Source organism: Gobio gobio, assembly GCF_949357685.1.
Source record: "Gobio gobio genome assembly, chromosome: 23".
In the NCBI taxonomy this organism is placed as follows: Eukaryota; Metazoa; Chordata; class Actinopteri; order Cypriniformes; family Gobionidae; genus Gobio; species Gobio gobio.
Window position 1 is genome coordinate 37,608,489 of NC_137119.1, and position 22,197 is coordinate 37,630,685.

Here is a 22,197-nt window from a genome sequence, read left to right on the forward strand (position 1 = left end):
GCTTTAATAAAATAAAAAGAAATAAAAAAAACACCAAAAAAGAAAAGAAAATATTATTGAACAAAAATATATTTCATTGATTTTACTCAAATCTTTTTTATCTTAATCCCGCCCTCCTGAGTCCGAAGGTCCTGAGTGTGACCCATAAATGCAGAACCCCAGAGGGTAAAGAATGACTTCAGTGCCGTTCTTTGTTCTTTTCTCAACGAAAAGCTAAACTCCACGTCTTCCAGAGTCGCGGCCAAAGCCGATTCGAAAAACCGCTGTTCGCCAGCTTCTTTGTTTACGTGTAGCACGTAGAACCTCCGCAACTCTGCCGTGACGAAGCCCACCCATCGACTCTATACACGCTGTGATTGGCCTGACCAGAGTTTATATTTTCCAGCTCACAGGTCTACCGAGAGTTGCTAGACTACACTCACTGCAAATTAGATTTGCTGCCCCTAGGGTGCGTCTAGATTTCTAGGCAAGATGATGAGTATTAGTTTTTTTAATTAAAGGGTTAGTTCACCCAAAAATGAAAATTGTGTCATTAATGACTCATGTCGTTCCACAGATCCACACCCGTTCATCTACCGAACACAGTTTAAGATATTTTAGCTTTAGTCCGAGAGCTTTCTGTTCCCCCATTGAAAATGTATATACGGTATACTGTCCATGTCCAGAAAGGTAATAAAAACAGCATCAAAGTAGTCCATGTGACATCAGTGGGTTAGTTAGAAATTTTTGAAGCATCGAAAATACATTTTGGTCCAAAAATAACAAAAACTACGACTTTATTCAGCATTGTCTTCTCTTCCGGTCTGTTGTCAATCCGCGTTCACGACTCGTGTTATCTGGTGCGCACAAGCTTCCATAGCTTGAATACAGCGTGCATCTCCCTCATAGGCCCTGTCCCAAATGGCACCCTAAACCCTAACGGTCTTCCTCTGAGTCCGCACTTTCACGACGTAATGCCGCTTTGACTGCCGGGAAGAAGTCCACTGCAACAGCGTTTTTATTGATGATGTTTTTATTACCTTTCTGGACATGGACAGAATACTGTACATACATTTTCAATGGAGGGACAGTAAAGCTCTCGGACTAAATCTAAAATATCTTAAACTGTGTTCCGAAGATGAACGGAGATCATTAATGAGTCTTTAATAATGACAATTTTCATTTTTGGGTGAACTAACCCTTTGAGTTTGGTTTTAGTTAGTTATTTGACGCTATAAAACGGGGGTGTGACGTCATGATTGACAGCTGAGATTGACGGCTTCTCTGAGCGAAGTTGTCACTGAGGCACCAACTGACTTTTTTCAGGATTTTCGGGAGGAGATTGGCAATTTTGCTTTAATTTCTGGAAGACATTCAAACAAACAACACCATGTCAACAACACCACTAAGCTTCAAAAAACTCTTTTAATATTTGAAATCTACAAGTTGGAAAGTTTGAGTTAGAATAGTTTGCTAGAGCGCAATTATAAACATAATGAGGCTGTAAGAGCGAAATAGTGAGTAGAGGAGTTTACCCATTCACCACGATGATGTTCAATGTCCCTGATAACCTCTGTAGTCTCATTTAGCCACTTGTTAGCAACCATCTTTTTCAAGACACATAAAAGCTTTACAAAAAATCACAATCAATACAGATTTATTTTATCTGATTTATTTTATAAAACATGAAAATATGTTGAGCATGTGTGCACCACAGACCTTATTTCAGACATTTAACAACAACAACAAAAAAACATTCTATAATATTTAGCGTTTTACTGTTATTACAGGCCTTCCAGATTTCGACTCCGTGTTGACAGACTTAACAGCAGAGCTCGGACAGACAGTAAAGCTCGCCTGTAAGGTCACTGGTTCCCCTAAACCACAGGTCACCTGGTACAAAGGTAAGGAACCTAATCTTGGGCGTTTCCCTTCTTGATGTCTTCTAAGAAGTGAAGTGATTCATCCATCTGACTCTCACAAACAGACGGACGACCTGTGGAAGCGGATCCTCATCACATCATCATTGAGGACCCAGACGGCTCTTGCACACTCATATTGGACAACATGACGGCAGACGACTCCGGCCAGTACATGTGCTTTGCCACCAGTTCTGCAGGAAATGCCAGCACACTGGGCAAAATCACTGTGCAGGGTGAGCAAATTAAGTGCAACCTGATGTGACTTACCCTGTAAAGCCAGTTTCACAAAAGATTGTTATTGTTGTTGTTGTTTTTTATCCAATCTCTTGCAGTACCTCCACGTTTTGTGAATAAAATCCGGAACGCCACACTCTTTCCAGGAGAAGATGCTCAATTCACCTGCACCATTCAGAGTGCACCAAGTCCAAAGATAAGGTAGTCCTTCACTCCATTTAACCCTCTGGGGTTCTTCATTTATGGGTCACACTCAGGACCTTCGGGTCAAAAATGACCCGGAGGGCGGGATTAAGATAAAAAAAGATTTGAGTAAAATCAATGAAATATATTTTTGTTCAATAATACTTTTTCTTTTCTTTTTTGGTGTTTTAAGATAATTTTATGATTAATATTTATGCAATAATTATGACCCATTTTTTCCCATTGACTATAATAAAAAATGTATATATATAGTATATATAATTTTTTTTATTAAAGCTGTATTTCATTTTAGAGTCAAGCCTAGGCCTCATGAAAGCAATTTTTTAAATGAGATTGGTGCCATCCGGTGGACACATTGAGCATTTGTATCACGCAATAGCACATTTTTACCACTATAGTGGATCTTGCGTTTTATAAAAACATTTTTAAAAAATTGTAGCTTCATCGGAATGGTCCGAAACCTGGTGACTTTATTGGTACTTGGTATATGAGCACCCCAAAAAACAGGATTTGGGGACAGGATTTGAAAAGTCTAAGTGATCGTAAAAAAAATAGTCACATTCAGGACCTTCGGGTCAAAAATGACCCCCATAGGAAATTAGTTTTTTTGTGCATACAATCTACAAATCAGCCAGGATGCAGAATAAAAGGACTCAACAGTGAAGGGGTGAATCTCTAAAACATCAAGAGTGCAAAACAGACAAAAAAACTCACACACACACACAGACACACACTTATACACACAAAAACACACGCACACACAAATTAACGCGTGCCATTCCAAAAGTTAATTTTGCTAATTGTGTGTGTGTGTGTTTGAGGTTTTTTTTGTCTGTTTTGCACTCTTGATGTTTTAGAGATTCACCCCTTCACTGTTGAGTCCTTTTTTCTGCATCCTGGCTGATTTGTAGATTGTATGCACAAAAAAACTCAGTATTTTTGCCAATTTCCCATTCATTTCCTATGGGGGTCATTTTTGACCCGGGTCATTTTTTACGACCACTTAAGACTTTTCAAGTCGTGTCCCCAATTTTTTGTGTGTTCATATACCAAGTACCAATAAAGTCACCAAGTTTAGGACCATTCCGATGAAGCTACAATTTTTAAAATGTAAAAAAAAAAAAAAATTCGGTCAGAAATGACCGAAGACCCCCAGAGGGTTAAACTAATATTTACAATGCCATTCAGAAATGTGGGGGTCAGTAAGATTTTTTTTATTAAATGTAATTTATGTTACAAACAAACTCTATTTCAAATAAATGCTGTTCTTTTGAATTTTCTATTCATCAAAGATAATAATAACAAAAGTTTATTGAGCCACAAATCATCATATTAGAATGATTTCTGAAGGATCATGTGACACTGAAGACTGGAGTAATGATGCTGAAAAGGAATAAATGACATGTTACATGTAAAAAATATTCATGTCATCCATCCCACTGACATAATTAGTTGAGTTAGTGTTAAACTATGGCATTTCCCTGCACAGATGGTTTAAGGAAGGTAAACTACTGACAGACCTGGAGAAGTTTCAGACATACAGTGAATCGCGCAGTGGAGTGTTGGTTCTAGTTATCAAGAACCCTGGAGAAAGAGACCTCGGACACTATGAGTGTGAGGTATGGAGATCCTTAGTCCGTTAGTGAGTTCTTACTTTACTGAGGAAAACAAGTCAATGATCATCAAAATGATTCATTTGCAGCTGTCGAACCGTCTGGGCAGTGCCAGGTGTGCGGCGCAGCTGATCACTCCTGCTGTGGCAATGGCGGGAGAGCGTAGAGCAGATCAGGCCATCACTATAGAAGGTAAGAGACATCTGTCAACACACATATGCCAACTAGTTAAAAAAATTAAAGTAAAAGTATGCCAGCCTCTCCCATCTGTTATATTTCACTTACTGAAAAACATGCACGTACTAGTGATGTCAAATCGATTAATTGCGATTAATCACATAAAATATATATATAGTGTGTGTGTGTGTGTGTGTGTGTGTGTGTGTGTGTGTGTGTGTGTGTGTGTGTGTGTGTGTGTGTGTGTGTGTGTGTGTGTGTGTGTGTGTGTGTGTGTGTGTGTGTGTGTGTGTGTGTGTGTGTGTATATATATATATATATATATATATATATATATATATATATATATATATATATATATATATATATATATATATATATATATATATATATATATATATATATATATATATATATATATATATATATATATAATGTATATATACAAAATTTACAAAATATTTACATACACACAGTATATATATATTAGATGTGATTAATCGCAATTAATCGATTTGACATCACTAGTACGTGCATGTTTTTCAGTAAGTGAAATCACACATACATACACATACATACACATACATACGTATACACACACACACACACACACACACACACACACACACACACACACACACACACACACACACACACACACACACACACACGTACACACATATGTGACCCTGGACCACAAAACCAGTCATAAGTCACACGGGTATATTTGTGGCAATAGCCAACAATACATTGTACAGGTTAAAATTATTGTTTTTCTTTCATGCCAAAAATCATTATGATATTAAGTAAAGATCATGTTCCATGAAGATATTTTGTAAATTTCCTACCATATTATTATTATTAATATGCGTTGCTAAGGACTCCATTTGGACAACTTTAAAGGCCATTTTCTCAATATTTCGATTTTTTTGCACCCTCAGATTCCAGATTTTCAAATAGTTGCATCTCGGCCAAATATTGTCCATACATCAATAGAAAGCTTATTTATTCAGCTTTCAGATGATGTACAAATTGACACTTATGACTGGTTTTGTGGTCCAGACTCACATATAAACATCAACTTTTACGTTAGATGCGATTAATCTACAAATTGTTATACACTATTTATTGATTTTAATAAAGGGGCTACTATGAAAGATGGTTTTAGAAATGATCAGGTCCAGAAAATGCGAAAAGCATATGTTGTCATGTAAATTTACATATATTTAAAGGTCTGACTGAATGAATTTTTCATATTTCAGTTTATACCTCTTTGAAAAGCAGTGAATTCACTTAAATTTGACAACTGAAAATAAATGTGTGTTTGATTGTGTAACACATTTAATACCATCTTTATGTTGTTTTTCAACTAGTAACGGAACAAGAGACGAAAATACCGAAGAAAACCATAATTATGTAAGTCTCATACATGCACCTAAACAAACAGCCATTGAAATGTTTGGGGTCAGTGAGATTTAAAAAAAAGAAATTAATACTTTAACTAAGCAAGGACACATTACATTGATTAAACAACATTGATAATAATCAGAAATGTTTCTTGATGAACAAATCAGCATATTAGAATGATTTCTGAAGTATCATGTGACACTGAAGACTGGAGTAATGATGCTGAAAATTCTGATTTTAACTATAATGTTTATAAAATTGATGCACCGATAAGTGTAATCTGACCTTACTTACAAAAATTTGTGCATTCTGTTTATGTCTTCTGTGTGCATCCATCATGAATCATACTCACAAATGTGATTTTTCCACTTTAAGCGAGGAGACCATCACCACAGTGGTGAAGAACACTCGTATGAAACGCCACGCGTCCCCACGCCCATCGCCCATGGGAGCTTACCGCTCAGAGACGTCCACTCCCGAACTCCCGCCCAGACAGAGACGAACCCTGGCCAGGAAGACTGTACCGACAGTATACGTTCAAGAGTCGGAGGGGGCCACGGCCAGGAACCCAAGATGGGTGGAAGTCGAGGAAATAATCGAGTATAAAGTGAACAAATCACCCAAGTTACCAAGGAGAAGGGGCGCTTCCCCCGGCAAGTTTTCCCCAAATCCAAACACTAATAACTCCAACAACAAGCTAGTTGAGGGTGCCGCAATGGCTCTACAAGCGTCTTCTGGTACGGATGAAGAGGAAACTGTGCAGAGTGTGTCTGAGGTTGACAATGTGACAACATACCCAACTGTTACAGGAGACGATAGTGACCCATGTGTATTGGTCGACTCCGATGATGATGATGATGAAGGAACTGTTGTCTTGGAGCCTGAAGACGACGAACTTGGTGCCCGAGACTGCAAAATACTGACTGACGGGAATCGAGTCCTCACTCTTGAAGACCTGGAGGACTACGTCCCACAGGAAGGTGAGACTTTCGGCAGCCGCACCGATGTCCCCGTTGAGAAGCCAAGTGAGATCTCGGTGTTGCAGAGAGAAATCAACGAGCCCGTGATTGGCAAACCCATTCTGCTGCACGTGGGACGTCCAGTGGCGTCCGCAAAGCCTCGCATGGGTTTCTTCGGTTCCTTCAAGGAACATATTTCCAGCATGTTTACTCCAGGTTCGTCGGGGAGCAGCAGGCGAGAGAAGACCATACCCATTCATGTGACAGGAGAGCCTTCATCCAGCCGTGGCTTCGCGAGGTTTGACGTCCAGCCGACGTACTGCTCCGAGGTCCAGAGAGGAAAGGAGGGAGGTCTGCAGAGCTTCAAAACGCAAGTGTCCACACAAACCTGCAGCTACACGCCAACCGGACAAGTCACTCTTCAGATCAGCAAGAGGAAGCCGTTTGAAAAGCAGTAATCCAGAGGAAACCACTCGGGATGGAATCTTTGACTTGCAAAATCAGGACATACAGTAGCCCTAGTCTTAAACGGGAACACTTCTGGAAAATCTCGCAATCTAATTCAATCGCAAAGCTTCTGGATCATTCCATGTTGAGGCGACACTTTTCGCATGCGATTCACTTGCCAAACTCGATGCCTTTATATCCTACCCAATGAAGACTTTCTAATGACTTGAGTTCCCATACGCGCCAAACCAAATGTGCGGTTGCGCTTGGGAACGGCAAGTTCAACATCAATGTGCAAATTTGTGTTTTTGTCTAAAGGACATACTAAGAAATACCAAGTTAAACTTATTTGGACTCCAACAACAAGATGTGTATGTGCTGTATGGAATTAATGTACCTCAGCAATACATATATTCATAACATTTAAAAAGCCAGATCAATACACTGTGGCTTGTTGAATCCGAGGTCTAACACTTAGGATATGTCATCTTGAAATGAAGACTATTCGATGTGGTCAGCATTTTAGTGTTGAAATATGAATGTATGCGGTTTTGTAGACGGACAAAAGAATAGTGCTGGGAGATTTTTAAGAAAACATAACAAACACAAAATCTATTTAATGACTTTAGAAGATTTATTTTAAAAAGTATTTCTTGTGCAACATGACTTTAAGCACATAGTATTTACAGATTTAAAAAGTTTTAAGATTTACTGGAGTAATACTAATATATATATATATATATATATATATATATATATATATATATATATATATTTTTTTTTTTTTTTTAAACGTGTTTGAACTTAAAATTGTCAACCAAAATTTGCATGTATAACATAATTTGTTGTTTTGGTGGATCACATGGTTTGAAAGGTTTTGGTAAAAGCAAAATAAATTAGGAATGCCAAGGGTGTTCAGCTGATAAAAGAAAAAAAAAAACTTGAATAAATATAAATAAAAATGTACATCTTGAAGTTCTGATGCTGTTGCTTTTAAAAAATAAAAGTATATTTGGATGTGTATTATATCACATGATATTGATATTAAAGAAATGATATTAAAAAAAACGTTCAGTTTATTATTCACTGTCTATATGGTGTATGGTGAAAATCGTCGGACACGCACAGTTGCTTTCAATATTGCACTCTCATTTATTCATTTCACCCTAGACATGCTTACCTATGTGTGTAAGTACACATCTTCTCTGTATACATACTAACGTATGTATACACCAACACACACATAATTAAACATGTAGAATTGTACATATATATTTATATAGACGTATAAATTTACATGTACGCACATTAATAAAAGAGTGCACACAATGCACTCTTGCACACACGCACGCGCGCACACACACTCACAAATGTCATGCGTCTGTGGCTCAATGTTGGTCTCCTGTACGCGAACACGCACGCACTCACAGACACAAACGTGTGTGTGTGTGTGTGTGTGTGTGTTTATATATATCCCAGACATACTTCATATCCAAAAAGGTTCCTTTGAAAACAACACCAGGTTGTGATTTTGGACACTTCAACTTTTTTTTTTCTTTTTTCTTCAGTTTTTCTGTTTTTAAAGCTGAGAATTCAAATGAAACGGTAAACAAAAAAACGAGAAGGCATGGTGCCGTTTCGTCCAATCATAACCGCAGGTAAGGGGGTCAATTTGCATAATGTATACAGGTTAAGATTTTCTTTCCTATATTTATTGATTTTTTTCATAAAGAACTTTTTTCTCTTTTTATATAAACAAAGCAGAAAAACAAAAACGAGAAAGAAAAAAAAGAAACTAAACTCTACAGAGTAGGTCCCCATCCACAGTCCCTTCTGCCGACAGGGGTGACATCAAGCTGTACAGCGCAGTCAAAAACATATGTATCAGCTTCATTTACAGGTACAGCCATAATCAAGGCACAAAGATCTACAAGTAGATTTTTTACTCTCTTTCAATAAAGTTGTACAAAATAATATAACATTTTATAGTCTGTACAGGAAAGGAAACAAATCAACCTTGCACAGTCTGTACAAGATAAGAAAGTAAAATAATAAGAAATGGGGCGTTTCTTTTCACGGATGTTTTGCCATCACGTTCTCAAAACCAAACCGAGGCTTCGGCAATGTTCCCGGAGCCCCTCCTCCTCCTCCTCCTCGTTTCAAATGCCCCGCCTCCTTCACGTGAAAGGGGGCGTGGCCGCTCCCACCATCCTCTGACCTGTCCGCAGCCTTAAGAGGGACAGAAATTCATGATGTGATGCTACATTGTGTGTCCATCTTCGTAAAGAAAAACGTCAGTCAAAACCGGATGGAAAAGTGCATTACTTCACTTCGTTTTCCCAGTGTTCGACAAACCCCCGGCCCCCCACCCCGTCCCCGCCTCTGTCCGTGGGCGATCTTCAGTGTTCGGAAACAGAAAGAGCAGCAGAGAGCCCGATAGGTCAGAAGATCGAGGTTCGGGGTGCGAGACTAGGACTCCTGGAGGTCACAAGGTGATGCGATCTTCATAATCTGGCAGGCGCCAGATAATATACACGACGATATCATTTTTTTTTTTATTCAAATAAAAAAAAAAGGAGGTAGCCAGAGGCTTCATGGAATGGCAAAAACAAAGGCAATCCAAATAAAAACGTGTGTGGGCGGGGGGGACGACCCAGTGGCCCTCTCCGTCTTCCACCCCACCGACCGAGCGACCCGAATCATGAGTTAAAATAAAAGGACTAAAAACCGAAGGGTGGTGTGCCAAACGTCAGTAGTATTCTTAGCCTGCGGCTTTGGCCTCGTGAGCGTGGGAGTTTGGAGCACAAGGGTCCCGGCGAGCCCGAGTGAGATCACAAGAGCTCGTACTGCCGCAGGTGCATTCTCTGGATGATGTCTCGACAGTCGTTGAAGACCCGGCGGATGTTTTCCGTGTCCACTGCGCATGTAAAATGGGGGTAACAGTAGTGACGGCCGTCTCCGCTTTCTGTACTGATCCTCTGTGAAGAGAGAGGTTGACAGTTAGGCATTTCATGTGGGGCAGTCGTGGCCTAATGGTTAGAGAGTCGGACTTGTAACCCGATGTCGTGGAAAACAGCAAAACACACCCACTGCTTGTGTGTATTCAATACTCACTATTGTGTGTGTGCACTTGGATGGGTGAAATGCAGAGCGCAAATTCCGAGTATGGGACATCATGTCACTTTTTTTAAAAGGGTAACTTCAGCGATTAGCATTAAAGGGTTAGTTCACCCAAAAATGAAAATTCTGTCATTAATTACTCACCCTCATGTCGTTCGACACCCGTAAGACCTCCGTTCATCTTCGGAACACAAATGAAGATATTTTGGTTGAAAGCTGATGGCTGAGAAAGGCTTCAGATAGGCCTCCATTGGCATTCAGTACATTTACACTCCCAAGACCCATAAAAGGCACTTAAAACGTCGTTACAAAGTCCATCTCACCACAGTGACTCTACAATAATTTTACGATGCGACGGCAATAGTTTTTGTGCGCATTTTAAGTGCCTTTTATGGGTCTTGTGAGTGTAAATGTACTGAATGCCAATGGAGGCCTATCTGAAGCCTTTCTGAGCCATAAGCTTTCAACAAAAATATCTTCATTTGTGTTCTGAAGATGAACGGAGGTCTTACGGGTGTCGAACGACATGAGGGTGAGTAATTAATGACAGAATTTTCATTTTTGGGTGAACTAACCCTTTAAGCTTTGTATCAGTAGAAACCCGGTAGTATATTCAAATTATGGTACTTTCCCCCCTCATGTCCCCCTGAGACGAGAGAATTATGCATTTTATTTCTGAAAAAAAATCCTCCATCCTCCAATCCTCCATCGTCCTCCAAACGCATATATCGTCATTTTGCATCATTGGAGAATTTTTTGGCCAGAGGCTAAAGACTACAGCCACTAGATGGAGCTGTTCCGCATGTTATCAACCCGCCCACAGGGGAGAGATCTCACGCACAGAATGTAAGACACAGACGACCGCACGGACAATCATAACGGAGCGGTACAGAGTAAAGTGAGTGTTTCAACTTTTCACTGAATTCCTGTGATAGTTTAGCTTCCATATGCGATCTGAAAACGTGGCAGACTGGCGCTTCACGCTACATCAGCTCTGCTCAGCTCTTCGTGATGAATAAAATGACTTTCGTTCGGCTCACTCACACTTTATTGAAAAGACACGTTCAGTTTTTAATTGTAGTGTTTATTCTCTAACTGAACATTGTATTACTATGAAGATCAAAACGACGGTGTACGGAGTGGCCTCGTAGGGCAGTGAAGCAAGTGCATTCTGGGAGTTGTTGTCTTTCATCCACATGAGACAAAAATACATTTTCTGTCTTTTCTCAGTCTAGAAGGCACCAAATTCAAAAACAATTTCCCATTTCTACTACATAAATGACCCAGTTTAAATACAAAGCTTAATGCTAAATCACTGAAGTAACCCTTTATTTTAGGAAATAAAACTAACTAGTTAAACAATATTTATGTTCATCAATTTGAGTGGACAACACTAAGTATAAATGTCTGCAACAGAACCCTTCACCTTAGAGGTCATCAATGTGATTAATAAATCACTTTTAATAGAAAAAAAAACCCTAACAAACTCACATTGTTCTGAATCAAAACTGACGCGGGGTTTCTTAAACTTTTTCGTCAGCCGAACCTCTCTGGCGTACATGAATTAGCCCAAGATTTTAAGTTAATATTTCAATAATTTAAGAGTTTTTTTCCAGAGCTGCATATATTTTTTTATTATATAACATTTTGAATTTATAGAATTTATTAAATGTACATACAAATTCAAATAATATATAAAATATGATATAGTACAATATAAAAAGAGATAGAATGTAACCAAGCATATAGAGCAACCATTGACTACCATAGTAGGGGAAAAAATACTATAGTAGTCAATGGTTGCTCTCTCTGCTTTGTTACAAACATTCTTTAAAATATCTTCTTTTATGTTCAGCAGAACAAAGAAACTCATACAGGTTTGGAACAACATGAGGGTGAGTAAATCATGACAGAATTTTCATTTTTGGGTGAACTATCCCTTTAACAACGCAGATTTATTTTTCACAGCCTTCTTTGGTCATATTTACCAAGGGTATGAATAATTTCCGGCTTGACTGTATAAATGAATGCCATTGATTTCTTGATTTTAATCGATTCTCATTTTCATCAATTAGTCTATCCTGTTTTCAGTTGATGAATGAATGTAACTTTGTAGAGCCCCTCCCATCCAATAAATCGCAATAATCTTTGTGCTTTGTTACTTTTGGTAAGATACAAAGTCTCAGATTTCAAATTACGTCCATTTTATTATGACATTTTTAAAAATAAATACCGTTTTGGCGCTGTTTAATGTGGCGTGTGACAGATCACTGTAGCGCTGCTCAGCTCAAGAGAAGCGGCATGAACTGAAGTTTTTTTATGATTGCCCACATTTAAATGTTTATTTAAAAAAACAATTGAAGTAATTGGATTAGAATATGATTATGTAATTGTAAAGTTAGTATTATAACTGTATTATTATAAAATACATCATTGAGTGTAATTTATGTTTGTATTTAAATCAGTTAATGTTAACCTTCAATATTAGTAATGTACCTACTGACTACAAGGTATAGTTTACAGCATTAGTTAAGAATTTTTTTCCTAAAGAAAATTTGCCATGTACTGTATCTAATATAAATATCTACAATAATCGATATTGAATCGAAAGCTTGTAAATGGAAATCGAATCGAATCATGAAATTTGTGTCAATACCCAGCCCTAATATATATAAAATTGATTGAATTTATTGTTTTATTAAAATGTATATATACACACTTTTAAATATATAACAAAATATATTTTAGAAAAAATATCTTTATAGCATATGTATTATAATGATTGTTTTTATTTATGTTTTTTAACATATTTTTTTTATTTTACACTTTTACTATTTAAATTTTTTATTATTATCTTTTTATCAAACCCACAATTGAATTATTGAGTGAATCCACTGAATGTGATGGATCCACTGTGGATGATGAATAATGCTGAAGAGGAAGTAAACGGCATATGTTTATTCTTTGGAGGTCCACAAGATGGCACTGATTATCAGTTTACCAGATGATGTGGATTAGCAGAAAAGAATAAATGTTGGTAAAATGGATTATTGGTGGATCTCTATACACTGCCCATCAACAGGGCTTTCTCCATCACTTAATAATAAACACATGCTTTGCTAGGAAAAAATCACAACAAAGTGACATCTGAAAATACTAACCAGAAACTCATCACGAATGAAAAACTTGGCTCTTGTCACTCTGGGATCTTCACCTGGCTCAGGAGTTACTGAAACAGAAGAGTCGACAGATTTACACTCAGGAAGAAGACATGCACATCAATCAGTAGATTCAGTTCACAAAGCTGAATGCTTGTACAGTTGACTGATCTGATTCTGGAGTTCAACTCTCTTAGGGTGATTTCACACTAGCCCTCTTGGTGCGCACCCGGGTTCGATTGACGTCAGAGTTCAGTTCATTTGGATGTGAACTCGGGTGCACACCCTTCCCTTGAACTGTACCCGAGTCCGCTTAAAAAGGTGGTCTGGGGTTCGGTTCATGAAAACTCTGGTACTGTTCGCTGCTGATGTGAACGCAATCGTACTAAATTGTGGAAGTGAACTGCTATTAATGACGTATGATTTGATTAAAATGTGTGTTTGTGTGTGTGTTTCCTGGCGTGACTGATGTACTGCAAGCAGAGAGCTGTAGATTTAATTTCTGCTCGTCTTCAGCGTTCTTTAGAGTGCTGTTTACGTACTGAAGCTTTGGAAACAAAACCAACGGTTAAAAAACGAAAATATAAAAGGGAGGTGAGCAACGCTATGCATTTTGCCGCCTTCACGCTGCTGTCGTTACTAAGGGCGTTTTCACACCTGAAAGTCCGCACCAAGGTCCGAACCGAAGTTCATGTTTTGATACTTTTTATACATTCGGTTAGTTTTGGTTTGGTTTCACATTGCAATTATGCGAGCGCACTAAAGAACTTTACATGACACTTGCGTTCACTCGTCATCATCTATGTGGGCGGCATCTGGACATTGATTGGTTTGTAAACGGACGTACGTCTGACATCAGCATCTTTGACAAGAATGAACGGACGCATATCGTTGCCACTATTGAACAGTGCGCATTGCTTGACTATTTTTTATTTGTTACGTTTAAAAGTGGACATTTCAAGCTTTATATACACATATTTTTCATGTTTGTGAGGCAAGTAGCTGCTGAGTATTGGTTTATTTGAGACCCGCTCCTGTTCATGTGTAAAGCATGTGATCGCTCCCGCGATTATTGTCTGCTAAAGACTATTTGCTTCTTATTTATTAAATCCAGGCAATTATCTGATTAAACGTTGATAAAAATTAAGATACAATTTATACAAAACGAAATTCCCATTAAAGAAATGCTTTCTAAGCAAAATCATAGAAAATTTAGCAAAATTAATTTATAACAAAATTATTTCTGACTTTCTGTCTTCTGACATATTGCGCATATTTTCACTTTTATTTTAATCAATGTAGCCTACATTGAATTTAAAAATAATATTATAATATTTAAAGGGTTAGTTCACCCAAAAATGAAAATTCTGTCATTAATTACTTACCCTCATGTCGTTGGACACCCGTAAGACCTCCGTTCATCTTCAGAACACAAATGAAGATATTTTAGTTGAAATCTGATGGCTCTGAAAGGCCTCCATTGGCACAATGCACTTTACACTCTCAAGACCCTTAAAAGGTACTAAAGACGTCGTTACAAAGTCCATCTCACTACAGTGGCTCTACAATAACTTTATGAATCGGCGACAATAGTTTTTGTGCGCAAAAAAACCCTAAATAACGACTTATATATTGATGACCGATTTCAAAACACGGCATCATGAAGCTTCGAAGCGTTATGAATCAGTGAGCCGAATGATGATTCGGATCACGTGTCAAACCGCCAAACTGCTGAAATTTGGCGATTCAAACCGCTGAATCGACTCACTGATTCATAAAGCTTCGAAGCTTCATGATGCCGTGTTTTGAAATCGTCATCACTATATAAGTCGTTATTTAGGGTTTTTTTGCGCACAAAAACTATTCTCGTCGATTCATAAAGTTATTGTAGAACCACTGTAGTGAGATGGACTTTGTAACGACGTCTTTAGTACCTTTTAAGGGTCTTGAGAGTGAACCGTGCATTGTGCCAATGGAGGCCTTTCAGAGCCATCAGATTTCAACTAAAATATCTTAATTTGTGTTCCGAAGATCAACGGAGGTCTTACGGGTGTCGAACGACATGAGGGTAAGTAATTAATGACAGAATTTTCATTTTTGGGTGAACTAACCCTTTAAACATAAACAGGAACTTCCTGTAAATGGTCTGAAAGTCCAAACCATACAGAAAATGCTTTCACACTAGAAACGAACCGAACCTTTTTTTCAGTTTGATCCGGACCGAGACTACCTCTTTTCGTCGGACCAAATTTCGTCTGTTTGGTCCGGACCGTGGTACGGGGGAGGTTTCACACCTGCAATTTTGATTCGGACCAAACTGAAAAGTCCGAAAATCCAGACCAAACAAGGTAAGTGTGAAAACGCCCTAAGAAACCGGGTAAACAGCTGCTGCTTTGATGACGCAAACGCACCCCGGTTTGGACCCAAATAATATATGGCGACAGTCCAGTGGGGGCAGGGGGAGGGGGGAGCAATCGAACTCTGGTTCGGTCCGGGAAATCGAACCAAGTGTGAAAGCACCCTTGTAGTTTGGTTCGCTTGGTTCGTTTGGCCCAGACCAAAAAAAAACAACAACAAAAAACACACATTTAGTCCCGGTCTGCTTAGCGTTCAGATTGGCATTTTATCACGGAGCCTAAAAGCATAGGGATACGTTCGGAACCTGATTGGTTGGCTTCTATGATGTATTGCCTACTTTGAGATGGAACATACTGAACATCCAAAACAATGCTGTGTGCTGGGATAAATGCTCTTGTTGTTGTGTGTGTAGCTACATATGATGGTATTTTGACCAGTTGATATAAAATGTGTAAAGGAATCAAAGCAGCGGCAGGAATCCCTCCGTCACACACACAAACCAAGATCTGCTGTGAGGAGACGCGGTTCTGACGCCTGTACTGAACTCTGATGGGCAAACTCGCGACTATGACGAGACAAAAAAAAAAGATATGCGTGAGCATTCTGTCCTTTTAGGGTCTCATCTTGCGACATGTCCCGTTTTTGGTCCGTTTACATGTCTTTGGTCCGTGTTGCATTCATATTTCATTCCAACCGCACCAGAGTTCAGATGGCAGCGTTCAAACACATGTTCAAATGAACCGCACTAACAGAGCAATCGCATCAGGGTTTTTATAAAGTTTTAAAGGGATAGTTCACCCAAAAATTAGCCCATGATTTACTCACCCTCAAGTCATCCTAGGTGTATATGACATTCTTCTTTCAGAAGTTATATTAAAAAAGTCGTAGCTAATCCAAGCTTTATAACGGCAGTGACGTTTTTGAAGTCCATAAAAGTGCATCTATCCATCATATAACTGCTCCACTCGGCTCCAGGGGGTTAATAAAGGCCTTCTGAAGCGTAGTCTGAAGAGAAGTGGCGCATTTGTGTAAGAAAAATATCCGTATTTAAAACTTTATAGACTAAAATAACTAACTACCGGTGGTCAGTGGTACACAAGTCGACTTACACCGTCTCCTAACTACACGCAACGCTGTGACACGCGATAAAAGGCGTCTTTTCCATGTTATTTCGAGTTTTTGTCCTAACCAGCTGCGACCGCGACACACAATATATCTATTTTAGAAACGGTTTCTATTTCTGCGACGTCACGGCTGGAACAACAACCCAAAACATGGCAATAATAATCTCAGGTAATGTTTATGTGCTTTATTTAATGTTAAAAGCATGTGATTTGACTTTTTGAATATCATTTAGTGCTCACAGCTTTATCACACTAAAAGCAACAATGGATAATTCACCTCAGATCTTGATATTAAACAAATGGAAACAAGAACGTTCAAACTGTGAACAAACAAGTGTTTTCTATGACAAAGATTGTCTTAGTGACTCGGTATGTATTTTTAGTAATGTTTAAATGGTGTAATATTTGTGAATTTGATTATGTACTTATCCATCCTTGCGAGTGCCGTCAGGATTAATCTCTGGTGCCGTGCACTTGCCGCGAGAGCCCGCCCACACGCTGTTCTGATTGGCTGTGGTTTTTGATTGATTGGTCGCATCTCGTAGTCGTGTCGCCTCTGGTGTGGACAGACAAGTTGCTTGTCGCTGGAATCTTATCGCGTTGCGCGTAGTTAGGACAATGTTGTTATGGCGAAAGAGTAACCCTTGAACCCTTGACGCATGCGTATTGACGAACGCAGAAGCACAGAGGACAGAGCAAAACAAAATACCAGTCATGAATTAGAGTCTAAAACGAGAATTTTTAAAGAGAAATGGCGGAGGATTTCGATATAAGAGAAGAGGGGCTTGTGTTTGATGCCCAGAGATGTTCACAAGTCTTTAAGCTGGAGTCCGAGTCAAGTCTGGAGTCTTTATCACTGGAGTCCGATTCAAGTCTGGAGTCTTTATCACTGGAGTCCGATTCAAGACTGGAGTCTTTATCACTGGAGTCCGAGTCAAGTCTGGAGTCTTTATCACTGGAGTCCGAGTCAAGTCTGGAGTCTTTATCACTGGAGTCCGAGTCAAGTCTGGAGTCTTTATCACTGGAGTCCGAGTCAAGTCTGGAGTCTTTATCACTGGAGTCCGAGTCAAGTCTGGAATCTTTATCACTGGAGTCCGAGTCAAGTCAGGAGTCTTTATCACTGGAGTCCGAGTCAAGTCAGGAGTCTTTATCACTGGAGTCCGAGTCAAGTCTGGAGTCTTTATCACTGGAGTCCGAGTCAAGTATGGAGTCTTTATCACTGGAGTCCGAGTCAAGTCAGGAGTCTTTATCACTGGAGTCCGAGTCAAGTCTGAATTCTTTATCACTGGAGTCCGATTCAAGACTGGAGTCTTTATCACTGGAGTCCGAGTCAAGTCTGAATTCTTTATCACTGGAGTCCGAGTCAAGTCTGAATTCTTTATCACTGGAGTCCGAGTCAAGTCTGGAGTCTTTATCACTGGAGTCCGAGTCAAGTCAGGAGTCTTTATCACTGGAGTCCGAGTCAAGTCTGGAGTCTTTATCACTGGAGTCCGAGTCAAGTCAGGAGTCTTTATCACTGGAGTCCGAGTCAAGTCTGGAGTCTTTATCACTGGAGTCCGAGTCAAGTCGGGAGTCTTTATCACTGGAGTCCGATTCAAGTCTGAATTCTTTATCACTGGAGTCCGATTCAAGTCTGGAGTCTTTATCACTGGAGTCCGATTCAAGTCTGAATTCTTTATCACTGGAGTCCGATTCAAGTCTGGAGTCTTTATCACTGGAGTCCGAGTCAAGTCTGGAGTCTTTATCACTGGAGTCCGAGTCAAGTCTGGAGTCTTTATCACTGGAGTCCGAGTCAAGTCAGGAGTCTTTATCACTGGAGTCCGAGTCAAGTCTGGAATCTTTATCACTGGAGTCCGAGTCAAGTCAGGAGTCTTTATCACTGGAGTCCGAGTCAAGTCGGGAGTCTTTATCACTGGAGTCCGATTCAAGTCTGAATTCTTTATCACTGGAGTCCGATTCAAGTCTGGAGTCTTTATCACTGGAGTCCGAGTCAAGACTGAATTCTTTATCACTGGAATCCGATTCAAGTCTGGAGTCTTTATCACTGGAGTCCGATTCAAGTCTGAATTCTTTATCACTGGAGTCCGATTCAAGTCTGAATTCTTTATATCTTTATTACCTTTCTATCATCTGTTTTGTTTGTAATAAAAGTCCTAAGATGTAAGGGATACATCCAGCCTTACGTTATAATCCATTATAATGTAAAGTAAAAAAAACTATTGTCCTGGCAACAAGACAAGTAGTCATTTTCAATATAGCCGCTGAGTGGACAAAAGATAACGCCAGTCTCGTTTGTTACACAGCGTTGTTATTGACGACAGACATTATCAGAAAATAATCAAACTGAACGTTTCTAGTTGTTTCTAGTAAATAGAAAACTGTACGCATGCTGATTGCGATATTATAAAATATGCGCTTTAAGCAATAAATGGATTAACATCTTTCTATCTCTCTCTCGTGTCTACATTAAGAGAGAGAAAAGCTGCGAAAGATTGATAAAAGTAAAACGTAGTGCTTAGGGATGCCACAATTCTCAATATAATATTGAACCGTTCGGTACGGCATTCACGGTTCAATACGCGCTTGTGAATTGCGTTTTTTTCGGTTTCACATTTAATTAATTATTTTCTACAAATTCTATAATTTGCCTCCATCCCAATTCTGAACAACGCGACATACATTCACATCACCGTTAGTGGTAGACTAGATTAGTTATACTCACGGAACACTATAGTAATTCACAATCACCAAAGTTCATTATTTGCATGCGTTTTAAAGCCTTGCCGGTTTCATTCGCGTGCGCGGTTTTAACATGCGCTTTTCAGAGCGCGCGCACTAAACGCCTGTCAAACACGTGAATACTGAACTAAGTAGTCGTCTTACTGCGTTAATACTGTCAAATACACACAAGGTTAACATAAACACAGTCGGTTATGTCTAAAGTGAAAGTAAAATCGCAATCGTGTCTGTATAGTAGATGTGTAGAGGTCTTAAACTGACAGCAGCGCAGCCAGTGAACACGCTGTCCTTAAAGGGACAGTTCACCTATAAAATGATGTCATAATTTACTCACTCTAATATCGTTTCAAACCTGTATTCATTCTCGATGACAATTTTCAGTTTTGAGTGAAATGTCCCTTTAATGTTAATACAACAACAAAAGACAAAGAGAAAATCACTCACTGCTCTTGACTGAAAAACTAATACAGTAGCTAAGAATCACTGTGTATATTTTATAATGAAGTCTAGTGTTTTATTTTTACATTCATTCATTCAATTTAATACTCAGAGCTGCCAGTATAAATCTTTATATATATTATTTTATATTATCCAATACACTAGGAATGTGTACAAGGTTTTTTTTAAGTAAAGTTTTAAGTTTAAGTAAGGTTTTTCAATTCTTTTAAGTAAAATAAAGAAAGAGTATTGCAATAAAAAAAATAGTCTATTTTCTCTTTAACCTCTTGCGGTTCCTGTCGCCTTAGAATAGAATAACAAAAAATTTATGTGACAAGCCATCAGAACCGAACCGAACCGAAAACCGTGGGTAAAAACCGAGGTATGTATTGAACCGTGGACTAACTGTATTGTTGCATCCCTAGTAGTGCTAGGTTTAAAGGATTTTCTTCATGTTTTAAAGCTACACTATGTAATTTTTCCGTCCACTAGAGGTCGCCTGTTCAAAACAAAGGCGTAGTTTGATGACGCCACGTTTGAGCGCAGAATCTTGGTACATGTGGTCTTCACCTCACAGCCGGTGCATCAGGACAGGACTCGGGCAGAAATCATGTTCATGGATGCGATTATTAACATTACTGTAGTATGAAGCAGAGCAGGACCGAGTGTTGTGGTGCTGAGCAAGGCCGCAGGAGCGATTGAAGAGCGGGACTGTTATTATGGCATAGGTGCCACTTCATCTTTTCCAGTCATGAGTATGAGGTAACGCAACTCTGTTTATCGTATTAGATATATCTGAGTGTGTTGAAAAGTAAGTTATGACGTTCGCTCGGCGGCTGCTATGACACTTGTTCACACTGCAGTGAGAGTAAAGCGTTTCTGCAGAATAAAACTGGAAACCGAGGGGACCGCAGATATGACGCAATCGACAGGCGACTCCCTCACACGTCCCGGTTCCTTGGTTAAATTAGCAATTACTCACGATTTTCAAATAGTTGGAAACATTTGGGATATTCTAAGTACTCAACTGAACAAAATATATAACACTGGCCTAGTGGTTTTTGGATATTTTACTGCAAAAATCTTACATAGTTCACCTTTAATAGGCTGGCGATCCAAAAGAGCCACCCGGCTACACCACAGTAAAACAGCGAGCTGTGTGAGTTAATGTCACTAACCTGTGTGGACGCGATGTCTAACAAAAGGACGTTCCTGCGTCTTGAACTATTTTCCACACATTCTTTGCATCTAGCCGATCTGACACGGTAATAAATCCATATGTGAGAACATATGGCACGATGGATCCTGTCACATTTCATGGGACTCTTATGACCGAAGCAATACACGGACATCCAAGGGTCCGATCTACCACGTCACGTACATGTGAAGCAGATATCATAACATTCAAATAAAGATTTTTATTTTAATTTACGATAGATAAGGATTAAAGACTTGAGTTGTTTTTAAAATTTCACGAGTCTCTTTTGTCGAGTCGAGTCAAGTCTGAAGTCATTTCAGGTCGAGTCCAGAGTCGAGTCTGAAGTCTCATAAAATGCGACTCGAGTCCGAGTCACTAACTCGAGTGCCCATCTCTGACTTGTGATGCTCCTGTACATCACGTCAAGGGTTACTCTTTCGACTTGCGTACGCTAATCTGCCAGAAGCTAGTTATTTTAGTCTATAAAGTTTTAAATATGGATATTTTTCTTACACAAATGCATCACTTCGCTTCAGAAGGCCTTTGTTAACCCCCCAGAGCTGTGTGGAGCAGTTATATGATGGATAGATGCACATTATGGACAACTCTGATTGTATTCGTCTGAAAGAAGAATGTAATATACACCTAGGATGACTTGAGGGTAAATAAATCATGGGCTAATTTTCATTTTTGGGTGAACTATCCCTTTAATCCAACCAAACATGCCAAGTGTGAACACACCCTATGTTTATGATACTTTTATGAAGCTTGTACGCCCTTTTTCATGACAGAATTTTCATTTTTCCTTCAACCGGAAAACGTATTTGTCAACTACCCACTTGTTTAAAAACGGATTTCTGGGTCTCTTGTGATGTGTACGTCTGAGTGAAAAGTCTAACCTTTATCTGGTATGGTGTAACAAGCATATTCAGGGAAATAATCTTCAATTTTAGATTTCCCAGCTAATACTTTCTCTGCCAGCATGTCCTGTTTGTTTAGGAACAATATGACAGAAATTGTTCGTAACCATCTGCAGGAAGAAGAAAGGCGAGGAGTCAGTAAAGCTCGCAATTACACTCAAAAACAAGCAATAAAAAAAAAAAAAAATGAGAGAATTAAG

General features: G+C 39.0%; 2 protein-coding genes across 32 annotated transcripts in view; one reads left to right on the forward strand and one right to left on the reverse strand.

Moving 5' to 3' along the window:
- The window catches only part of obscnb (obscurin, cytoskeletal calmodulin and titin-interacting RhoGEF b), a 64,746-nt gene extending 57,222 nt beyond the window's left edge, over positions 1–7,524 (forward strand). For all 30 annotated transcript variants that reach the window (XM_079806220.1, XM_079806231.1, XM_079806244.1 and 27 more), the window contains 7 exons: positions 1,770–1,883; positions 1,967–2,134; positions 2,234–2,336; positions 3,829–3,958; positions 4,042–4,144; positions 5,503–5,545; positions 5,912–7,524. In XM_079806220.1, the coding sequence (XP_079662346.1) occupies positions 1,770–1,883; positions 1,967–2,134; positions 2,234–2,336; positions 3,829–3,958; positions 4,042–4,144; positions 5,503–5,545; positions 5,912–6,953 (1,703 nt within the window). In that variant the 3' untranslated portion in view covers positions 6,954–7,524. The remainder of the gene's footprint in view (positions 1–1,769; positions 1,884–1,966; positions 2,135–2,233; positions 2,337–3,828; positions 3,959–4,041; positions 4,145–5,502; positions 5,546–5,911) is intronic.
- Positions 7,525–7,732: 208 nt separating this feature from the next.
- gnal2 (guanine nucleotide binding protein (G protein), alpha activating activity polypeptide, olfactory type 2) overlaps positions 7,733–22,197 on the reverse strand; it is a 49,067-nt gene continuing 34,602 nt past the window's right edge. The window contains exons 10-12 of one of the 2 annotated variants that reach the window (XM_079806262.1): positions 21,977–22,107; positions 13,224–13,291; positions 7,733–9,920 (exon numbers count right to left, since the gene is read on the reverse strand). In XM_079806262.1, coding sequence (XP_079662388.1) covers positions 9,774–9,920; positions 13,224–13,291; positions 21,977–22,107 — 346 coding nt within the window. In that variant the 3' untranslated portion in view covers positions 7,733–9,773. The remainder of the gene's footprint in view (positions 9,921–13,223; positions 13,292–21,976; positions 22,108–22,197) is intronic. The other variant, XM_079806261.1, reaches the window with a different exon arrangement.